The sequence below is a fragment of the Miscanthus floridulus genome, chromosome 17, assembly GCF_019320115.1.
Source record: "Miscanthus floridulus cultivar M001 chromosome 17, ASM1932011v1, whole genome shotgun sequence".
In the NCBI taxonomy this organism is placed as follows: Eukaryota; Viridiplantae; Streptophyta; class Magnoliopsida; order Poales; family Poaceae; genus Miscanthus; species Miscanthus floridulus.
Window position 1 is genome coordinate 71,641,503 of NC_089596.1, and position 11,420 is coordinate 71,652,922.

The 11,420-nt window shown below is 47.9% G+C and overlaps 1 protein-coding gene across 1 annotated transcript; it reads right to left on the bottom strand.

The window, feature by feature from the left end:
• Positions 1 to 7,477: 7,477 nt before the first annotated feature.
• On the bottom strand, positions 7,478 to 8,485 carry LOC136514964 (transcription repressor OFP8-like). The gene has a single exon (XM_066508662.1). The coding sequence runs from the start codon at positions 8,397 to 8,399 to the stop codon at positions 7,707 to 7,709; it is 693 nt and encodes a 230-aa protein (XP_066364759.1). The 5' UTR covers positions 8,400 to 8,485; the 3' UTR covers positions 7,478 to 7,706.
• Positions 8,486 to 11,420: the final 2,935 nt, after the last annotated feature.

Consider the following 11,420-nt stretch of genomic DNA (forward strand, 5'->3'; position numbering starts at 1 on the left):
AACCCGTCGGACTGTGCCTGTTGTGGTCTGACGCTCCTGTAGCGTCAGGGTCCGACGTCCTGCTCGGCCTCCTTTCTTGCGCGTAAACAGTAACTGTGTCCAGTCCGCCGCCTGCTGCCATGGTCCGACGCTGCTCTCTGGTGCTGCTTCTGCTTCGGTCGGACTGGGCCCAAGATGGTCCGACTCCTTGCCTTGGGGTCCGACGCCTGAGTGCCTGGATACCGCGTGCTCTCTGCCTGATGCGCTGCTTGCTGGATGCTGCATCGAACTGGTCCAATTGGTCTGACGCAATACAAGCCTAATTAAACAAGTACGTACAAATCCTTTGCATGAGCGTGCATGTTCTCTTGCCTGATTTAGAGTCCGACCCATTTTCTTTTCCTCCCATTTTTTTATTCTTTATTGCATCCGAGTTGGTTCCATTATTCATGGTTAGGACTTGCATATCTCGTAGGTCTTCTACTTAGCTTCAATTGTATTTCTTGAGGCGTTCATTATTGAATCATCACGTTGTTTTTGTCTAAGTCACGTTTGCATCTTATTAGACTATAAATAATCACTCATAAATACGTTAGTCTAATTTGGTCTTGTTGATCATCAAACACCAAAATCCAAACTAAATGAGCCAAGGGTCCATTTTTCTTATAGCCGCAACGTCGATTGAGGACTTCATCGCTGCATTCAAGAAGCCGCTCACGATGCCTGTCTTGTCGTCGCCCCACGACTACGGCTAACCCGGGCGGCCAGAGGGAGCTGGACGACTCGGAGCTCGTCCTCAAGAGGAGCGCTAGGCTCGCCACCAAGTGCAGGAACAGGGAATAGAAGCCGGAGGCTCAGGCGCGGAAGGTGATGATGAAACATCTGGGGCTCGAGGTGAAGACTGAGCTACCTGATGAGGAATCCTTTGAGGAATTCCAGGCCGCCTTCACCATCCCCCTGTCGACGTCGACGCGGGAAGCCATGAAGGTCCTCTTTCCGGGTAGGAACCAGCGGGCCTAGACGCTCGCTTTTGTCTTGCCAATTTGGTCGCAAAACACCTTTGCTATGTAATTTCTTTAAGTGAATCCAGTAGCTAGGTGGTATGGTGTGCGTTGTGTCACGAAGGCTCATCGCTTGCGTGATCGCGTATGGATGTATTGTTAACTTTTTTCCTCTTAATGAAAAACGGGTGAATGGCCCGATCACCAAAAGAATTAACCACCAGACAGTGATATATCATTACCAGGTCATAGCTTGATTTGGAAGTGATATTAAGACATCACTATCGAGTTTGAATGTTTGAATACGTAAGTAGTTACTCCGATCCATTCCAAATTGTAAGTATTTCTAACTTTTTTTAGATATGCAGCTTTTACTATGCATATATATATATGTGTGTGTGTGTGTGTGTGTCTTAAAAAACAAACAATTTGGAATGGAGTACTACACACATAATATAAATTGTCACTACATAAAATATATTTTGAAACATATGAATCATGAGCCTAGTTTTGTATTGTTAAAAAATAGGCTAGTTAGTGCAAACTAAATTGACAAAAAAGACAGATCTGACTACACATCTCCTGGAAGATTTTTTGCTTATTGTCTTCCACTTTTTCGGTCAATCAAAACTTGCCAACTAACATATCACACTGTTTACACCAAAATTTGGTAATTTTATTACCAATGGAAGTCTATGAAAGAAAGCTGATGATTTGAACAATATTGAGTCGAAGACGGAAAAAAATCATATACATCACCGTTGCCAAGTACGAAAGCTTATTTAATATTTGGCAAGGAGCGACACACAAAATGCATCACGTAAGACTGTCTCCAACAATCCAAACCCATATACGAGTGGATTGGGTAGCCTATAGTGAATGGGTGCGTGACCCAAAACTCTCCTTTTCCAACAGCCCACGCATACTCCATCGCGAGCCCCGACTTCATCGCCCCCATCCCAATCTCCGACGAGTCCGCCGCCCTGGAAGACGAGCCCTCGAACCATCCTCCACCGGCTGCCCCCTCTCTCCTCTGCTACTGCCAGCAAGGCGAGCCCTCGAACCTTCCAGTTCCACTCCATCCATCGCCGCCCTCCTCCTAAGCACCCGAAACAAGAGCAGCGGCAACCGCCGCCAACAAGTAGAGACGGCTACGGCGGCACCCGCGCGCGCCCTCCCGACGATGCGGCGAGCCACACTCCCGCTTGCGCTCGGGCTCTCCCTCGTCGCCCTCTTCGCGGCCCAACTCCTTCTTCTTCCACGGCGCCGCTGCCGGCCCCGCGCGCGACGCCCACGCCCTCGTGCCACCGCTCTGCCCCGCATTCCGCACCCGCCTCGCCACCGAATCGGGCGGAATCTGAGGGGGTATGGGGTCGCCGGGTGCGGGGAGCAGCGGCAGCCACGAGTGCTCCTTCAAGATCTTCCTCATCGGGGACTCGGGCGTCGGCAAGAGCAGCCTCCTCGTCAGCTTCGTCGTCGCCTCCCACCTCGACGGCGACATCGCCCCCACCATCGGTACGCATGGCATCCGTCGCCAAGCCACGCCTCTGCTGCGCTCCACCTCCACCCCGTCGCTTGCTGTCCCTCCTTCAACCACTATGGGAGTCTCCAGATTTGGGTCACGATGGAGAGAGCACGCTAATTTGGGTTCCCTCTCTCCTACACAAAATGGGTTTCTCTTTTGCCTGCTCCGTTGGAGACCATTTTCACTGTGCATGATGCATTTTGGGTATGGGTCACCGTATGCCAAGGCTGTTGGAGACAGTCTAAGACTTGCTGGGTGGCTCGGGATGCTTGTACGTGTGAATTAAAGGAAGCTAGCCGGACTCCATATGTGTGTAACGTTACTTGCCTTAGTTTTGATGGTGTATCTCCAAATATAAATCGCAGTCTAGAAACAGCACGTTGATATTCAAAAGGAAAACATACCGATTTAATTATCATTGGAAAGTGGCATACTTATAGCCGGGTAGAAGCAAGCAAGATGGTCAAGTTAATGTACGTGTACATGGTTTGGTGAACGAATATATGCCTTGCAACCATGGCCATGTAAAATACTATATGGAGGAACTTTGCTTGAGACTTCACAGCCGGTACTGGAGATGGATGACGTATACTGATCGGTTTTTGGCAGAATACAGTATATCTAGGGATTGACCAGGGTGGATTTCGGACTCTAGTCCACGTACAGCATGAACGGCGTCGGTGTGGTTCCCAGATAATTGAAGGAAATAATAGGCAAAGTAAAATCCACACGTACCAGACAAAGATATGGGTGTGACCAAGAAGCTTTATTAACAGGAGCTCTACAAAAGAAAAATTAAAGTCCTTATATCTTATAATATCTAAATCTTGCTAGGAAAGTTTGTACGTGATATCGTCGTAGTTGTTCCGGAGTTATCAGCCCAGGATATAAATATAAACTCCCGGCTACTGTAAAAAACACATAATCAATTAAATATCAGTTATTTACTTTTTTGGCTCTAACCAATCCTTAGGAGTAGGAGTAGAGTAGATCTCGGTGAGTTCTTCAGCAAGTATGGCTGTATCGATCCGGTCGACCTCAACTGCTTGTCTGTAAGGACCGTCATGGCTTATACATCTGTTCGTATGGCTGCATCGATCCGGTCGACCTCCACTGCGACTCTGGTATAAGTTAGTTATCGACTCTTATCTAATTCAAGTACGGCTGCATCGATCTGGTCGACCTCCACTGCTCGAACTAGATTAAGGTCGAGTTATCGGCTCTATCTAAGGGTGACGCTTCTTCGGATAGATTCATTAAGTTACCGATATTGCTTATTGCTTCCACTATTTATTTAATTTCAGCAATATCACTTCGTCCGATTGGGATTGATCTAGATCGGTCTTATATCTTTTTTAACCTATCGTTTGTTAATCTAAACTGATCTAATCTGTATTTTAAACGATGAGTTATGTTTTATCGGCTGTTTTATATCAATCTTGATCGTGCATAGCGTACGGTTAAGGCATGTCTGATTTTGAGTAGATCTATTGACTAGCGAAAACCGTTTCATAGTCCGTTATCACAGCCTGTGTGATTCTGCCTCACATCCCACTGTTAGCACCGTGGAGTGAGGATCGTTATTTGGTAGATTTGTTCCTAAGATGGCATGACCTTAACTGTGCGCTATGCCTGAATCGACTGTTTTAGCCAATATCGAGTGTTTTCACGAACAGTTCGCATCATGATATCGTTGAAGTAGCGATAGGTTGAAAGATATGTTAGACCCATAATCTTATTATTGTATTACGGCCTGCATGATTCTGTCTCATGCCCCACTGATATTAGTAATAAGGTAGGGTCGTCGAGTCTATTGTTGTTTCTACGGCCTGCATGATTCTGCCTCATGCCCCACTGCTCATAGCGATAGATGAGATCTAATATGCTCATTAGATTTACCTCTATTAAATGGTTGAATGATGATGAATTGTTTTTTTATATAAAAGGGGGTTCAGTTACTCGCAGTCATTGGCTTAGCATGAACTAATTAATGTTGATATCCTTTTACCAGCGACCAATATTTGTTTAAAGAATGATATTTATCCTGAACGATAATCGATTCCTCTTGCACAACCTCATGAGCTTTAACCGATTTATTCTTATGAATATGCTGGAATCGACTATTTAGTCGATCTCCTTTCATATTGGCTCTCAGAGTCGCACATTCGGGACTGTCTGGTAACACCGGTATGTTCCGCCCTTAATTACTGATGAACTTTCTCTTCTTGTCAATTACAGGGTCAAATTGACTGGTACGTCTCGGGAGGATTACGCAGGATCGACCACCCCTGCGCTGAAGCTAGACGGATCTCCAGCTCTATTGAGCGGACCCTTCCGGCTTACTAGTGTGTCCTCGACACAGAACGAAATTCCGTATCGACACACACATCACAAACAAAACAACAAAAAAATATGCCACATATACGTGCCATGACTGCTTCTGGAAGAGTTTGACGTTTGTTATCTTCCACTTTCAGATGAGGAAAATGCAACACATAGATACGGCAAAGCTACAGCATACAAATACGGCACAGTGACAGCACGACAATAAATAAAAAAAAAACGAAGATACAACACATAGATACGGCACAGCTACAGGCTACAGCATACAAATATGGCACAGCGACAGCACAGATACAGTGTGTGTATGCAGGAAAAAGAATGAGGTGCAGCTGATGCATCAATCGGTCCATCGATATGCAGCACCCTGGCCAAAGCGCACACTGGAACCAACGCACCATGGCATGCCATTAAAGGACCTGCCGCTGCCGCTTATGCTGCAAGACGGCCACCGGCGAGGCTCGTGCGCCGATCCGTCCGTGTAGCTGCAGGCAGAGAGGAGCAAGCAACCCAGCGGGGACGACAAGCGGAAGCAACGCGCGCAAAAAACGAAACGGCGCGGTGGACGCGCCCGCCTGTGGACATGCACATCCATCCGTGTTAATCTTGAGCACGAATCCTAACAAAAGCGGAAGAAAACAGAAACAAGAATCTGCTGGCAGATATTTAGAAATCCCGTAAAAATTATCATATTTAAAAGAAGTGAAACACGGTCCACGTCACAACAAACAAGGGATGATGCAGCCCATGTGAGCGTTATGCAGACTGCGAGCCGCAGCGCATTTGAGATTGCGGTCAAGGAACGACAATACATTGGGCCGAACGGCATTGTCGAAGGCCATGGACTCGCTGAGGCCCATCACCGCAGTACACCACGATCTAGCTCGCTAGTGGAGTAAGGATGGCAACGGGCCTGTTTCCCGTTTCCCGTTTCCCCCTGGGGAATTACCCTATGGCCTGTTCGTTTGATTCACAATCTTAGTGGATTGGAGAGGGAAAAAGGGGGATTAAGAGGGATTTTGGCTTGTAGACGATCGAATTCCTCTCAATCCCCTCCAATCCACTTAGGGTTGCTGGGACAATTATGATGGGACAGACAAACAGGTGCCGGCAGGTAGCTAGGGCTGCTTTCCCGACGAGAATCGCACATAAAAAAGAGAGTAAAGTTCATTTAGAGCCCCTCAAACTTATTTGTGTGATCTCTAAACTTGCAAATAGTTGATCATTTAGGTCATCAAACTTGTTTGATTGTATTATTTCGGTTCCTAAACTAGTAAATCGTCGTTTATGTTCTTAAACTTGTTTATCTATATCATTTTAGTCCCTAAACTCCCTAATCATTCATTTAGGTTCTCAATCTTTGTTTGAATCTCACCGCCAGTCCAAATGGGTGTAGACCCGTGCTTGTATGATGTGTGGCAAGCTAACATCTAGAGCCCACATGTCAGCGCCATTTCTCTAATCTCTCTACTGAGCTCCCTCTCTCCTACCATCCTCTCTCTTCCCATGGCAGGCGTGCCGCCTTAGACCCTCATGGCTAAAACACCTCCCCAAGCCACGCCAACCACGTCGGTTCGCCATCAACCTCGGTTGTGCCTCCCAAAGCCACGCGTGCCCCTGAGTTGTGTGCTCACGAGAGAAGAAAGAGATGATATAGGAGAGAGGGTAGATATGAGGGAGTAGGGAGATGGAGCTAACATGCGGGTGCTCACGAGAGAAGAGAAAGATGATATAGGAGAGAGGGAGCTCATGGGAAAGAGACGAGGGAGGAGGGAGATGAAGCCGGCATATAGGCCCCAGATGTCAGCATATGGGGACATGCCTGATCCATTTGAACGGGTTCTAAGACCGAACATAGATTGAGGATATATGAATCTAAACAGACGATTTGCCAATTCAGGGGTTAGGATGACAAAGTAAATAAGTTTACGGACCTAAACAAACGATTTGCAAATATAGAAACCAAAGATGATACGGCTGAGCAAGTTTGAAAATCTAAATGGGCGATACGGACGATTTGTTAGTTTACATATCAGTATGACCCATCCAAACAAGTGTGATGACTGGTATGGACTTTCATCCTGTTCGCTCGATCGTTTCTGTGGCTTATAAACTGGTTGATACTGTTTTATTGTGAAAAAAAATACTATATCACGACTAATAAGCATGACTGATACGATCAAACAAAAAAGATGTTATACTCTAGAAAAGCTAATACTCAAATCGTTGCACAAATATCTGCATCAGGCCCTAACGCCATTACAGCACCAGCTTGGATTAGATAAGAGAAGTGATTTTAAGAACGAGAACGTGCGCACCATCACATCGCATGCATGCTTGCGCCATTCGCCCATGAGCACGAACACGCACCACGCCCCATAGCCATCCAGCCCACTGCCCACTAGTAGATTATATAGACTATAACCAGTACGGGGGTGATTGTTGTACGCAGGAGGCGCTCGGTGCACTTAACCGTGTTTGATGTCTGCCTCGCATTCTTTATCGGTTCCGTCTCATTCATCTTCGTCCCTCCGTTCCACGTGGATCCGTCTTCTCAATTCTCACGCAATGCACTCATGATACAGAAAGTCATATGTCATACACTTAAAACTCCCATCCATACGTACAACCACCAATCAAGATCTCATTGTACTAGACCAACGACGAAGCCAAACAAACATGACCGGATACACGATTTGAACGTGCATCTCGCCTGAACCGACCCAATAACCAAAGCAACCAATCCCCCCCTACATACGCGTTACAATGCAATATCAAGATCGCCCGCGAACTAGCTTTGCAGTTGCAGGTATATATACGATCGAGGCGACGTCGACGAACATTATTGGCTTGCGAGAGGTTCAGAGGCACGGGGACGGAGGGCAGAAGAGGCCTCCGCGGGGTGCCCAGAGGTCGGCGAAGGCGGTGAGGATGAGCGGGTGGTGGCGCGGCGAGTTGAGTGCCAGAAACTGTTGCAGCAATGCGTTCAGGTCCTCCCACGCGTACATCTCCTTCTCCGTCACCATCTCCACCATCGACTCGCGGAAGTCCTCGTACGGCACCGCGGACTCCACCTCCACCGCCACCGCCGCCGTCTCCTCCCCCAGCGCTGCTGCACGCGCCGCCGCCCTCCCGCACGTGCTCCTCCTCCGCTGCCGGCCCCGCCGCCGCCTCTGACGCGTTGCGTGTTCGGCGGCGTCGTCGACCTCGTAGACGGCGTTGGCGTTGGCGTTGGCGGCGTGCGTCGCTGGGCCCCACGACGGGTGGTGGTGGTCCAGCGACGAGAAGGTGGTCGTGGCGGCGGTGGTGACGGAGGCGGACGACGCGAAGCCCGTGGTGGCCGATGACGACCAGCAAGACGACGACGAGGCGTGCGTAGACGACTTGGGCTTGCCGACGACGCCGCGCGCGAGGGACTTGAGCGACGAGATGAGGGAGCTGATGAGCAGCCTCTGCGCGCGGCAGTTGCAGCCGACGTCCACCACCACGGGCGGCTGCTCGAACCTGCTGCCGCCGCCACCCCGCCGACTCCAACCACCACCCGCCAGCGACATGGTGGCGGCTAAGGCCAGTACCTTGCTCTCCTAGCGCCTAGCGCGCACGCTCGCGATGCAAGAAAGATCACTCGATCAGTCGATCTCACTCGTTGGAGCTGGCCTCAGGCCTCGCTTGGCATGGCGCGCCTTGTTTGTGAGTTGTGACTTGTGAGGGAGCGGCCGGCTTAAATGGTGGAGCCAAGTAGCCAACTAGTGATGGAGGCCGAGCTGGAGAATTTTTTTTAATTTTAATATTTTTTGAAAACTAATTTTAAATCTAAGATTGTCGGTTTTTTTTTTAAAAAAAACTAACACTTTTGGCCGTGCCTATTGTCCTGGCACGGCCAAATACCTATGTCGCGTTCGTATGGTGGCGCGACAGAGGGTTAACGTGGCGGTGACCGGAATCGCTGACCGCTGATGGGGCAGAGCCTGCCGCACCATCTATCTTGACGCGGCACTGCCGCGCCCTGATCCGTGGCGCGGCTGAGCCGAATAAATATCGCGAGCGAGCCCTCCGCCTGCACGCACCCCTGCCCGCCCGCCGTCAGCGCCTGCGCCGGCCGCGCCACGAACGCCGGCGCGTCAAAGCCGCCCATTCCTAAGGTATCTCCCTCTCGATTTCATGTTATTTTGATTATTATTGTTTTAGAATAATTAGTGATTTAGGATAATTAGTAATATATGATAGTTAGTGTTTTATGATTGTTATTGATTTATGATAGTTAGTGATTTAGGATAGTTAGGTTAGTGAATTTGTTTGTGATTTACGTAGGTAGTTTTTAGGTTTGAGGTTAGGATTTTGGGTTTAGGGATTAATTAGGTATTTATTATTTAGTTTATAGTTAGTTATTTAGTTATAGATTTTGGGTATAGATATTAGTTTACAGATGTCGGTACTTACTGGTGTGTAATACGTCGATTTTGATGACTTTATGGAGTTTCGTCAAATGCTTATATTCCTAGTGAAGTTGTTTATGTTACTAGTGCGTGATATGTCTGTTAATTTTACTTTGAATATATACATGTGCTTTCATATTGCATAACAAGTAGTTCAAATTTTGCAATGCTACATAATGTTAATTTGAATACTCTAACGCTTTATTTATCAATTTGTAACAGGATGGCCCCTTCCACGCAGTACCCGTTGTACCACATTCTTGAGGTGGAGTACGACGACCAGCATCGAGCACACATCTTGAGTGACAACGACGCAGAGGTGGCATTGCCTACTTTGAGGCCCCGCACGCACACTAGGGCGCACCAGTGGAACGAGCATTATGCGCCATACATACGACGTGCCGACTTTTTTGGGCTTGTCTGTGTTGTCAACCACGTGAAAGCATCTAGGCCCCTTGTTGGGTTTCGGTGATTAATGACAATACAAGATTACTATGACTAACGTGTGTTTTGCAGAGGCAATTAAGTTAGGTTATGGTAATGAAGATCGATTGGGCAATCAAAGTTGTCATGCCCCCTCGATGGAAATCGTTTCGGTTTTTAAAGAATGGACGACAAGGTTAAGGATGACTAGTTCTAAGTGTCGATTGGAGTTAGAGAGACACTTAGAGTAGTTTATGACTTTGTTTTTTCTTTGGCCGTACTATTAAGGGGGGTATGGACGGGTAGCTTGACCTAGTTGAGTCTAGTGAGTTAGGTGTGGTGCACACTTGTTAAAACTAGCTCTAGGTAGCTCCTACGAAGCCCTTTGATCCCATGGAGCAAACTTCATTCACAAATGATCGAGAGTTAGAAGTGAATGGATGGTCAAATACTGACCGGACGCTGGCTCCGGTGCGACCGGAAGCTGGCCGCAGGGTCCGGTCAGTTTATTTGACTGAGGAGAACAAGTCTGGTGTGACCGGACGCTGTAAGGTCAATGTGACCGGACGCTGAGGGCCAGCGTCCGGTCGACTCCAGTAAGGGTCCAGACTTGAGAAAGTGTAACCGGACGTGTCCGGTCAATACTGACCGGACCCTGAGTATCTAGTGTCCGGTCGAGTACAGTAAGCATCCAAGAGCAACCGGACGCGTCCGGTCATTACTGACTGGACCCTGACAGCGTTCGGTCATCACTTAAAAACTGTTGCACGGGTTGAACTGACCAGAGCGTCCGGTCAGCATGATCGGAGCGTCCGGTCACCCCGTAGAAGCTCATAACGATTCGTTTTTCAGGCTGTCTTATAAATAGAAGCTCCACTCGTGTGTGGAGTTACTTTTGCTCATTTCAACAGCTGAGAAACACGTTTGTGAGTGCCAAGAAAAGCAAGGTCCTAGTGAGGTGTTTATGATTTGAGAATCCAAGAGTGAAACCTCATTAGTGAATCAAGAGTAGACAAGTGTGCATCCATCTTCTCATTAGGCTTCGCGTGATCAAGTGAGAGTTCGTGCTTGTTACTCTTGGTGATCGCCATCACCTAGACGGCTTGGTGGTGATTGGGAGCTTTGTGTTCACCCGGCGGAGCTTGTGGGTGACCCAACTCAAGTTGTGAGCGGCTTTGGGTGATTCGCCGCGACGGAGTGTCGAAGAATCAACCCGTAGAGAGCACTTGATCCTTGCGCGGATCAAGGGGGAGCTACACCCTCGCGCGGGTGCTCCAACGAGGACTAGTGGGGAGTGGCGACTCTCCGATACCTCGGCAAAACATCGCCGCGTTCCTCTCTCCATTTACTTTGAGCATTTACTTTAAGCAATTCAATACTTATCTTTATATTCATAGAATTGCCATGCTAGAGTAAGTTTGGAACATAGGTTGCAAGTCTTTTGTGCGTTAATTTGATAGAAACACTTTTCTAGGCACAAGGGGTTAATTGGGCTATCCGTAGAATTTGATTATTGAAAAAAATTTAGAATTAGCCTAATTCACCCCCCCCTCTTGGGCATCTTGATCCTTTCAATTGGTATCAGAGCCTCGTGCTCATGTTTTTAAGCTTAACCGCTTAGAGTAAGATGTCTCACGGGGATGGACCTCCTCCTATCTTCGAGGGGGATGATTTTCCATATTGGAAAATTCGTATGGAGGCATACCTAGAAGCTCT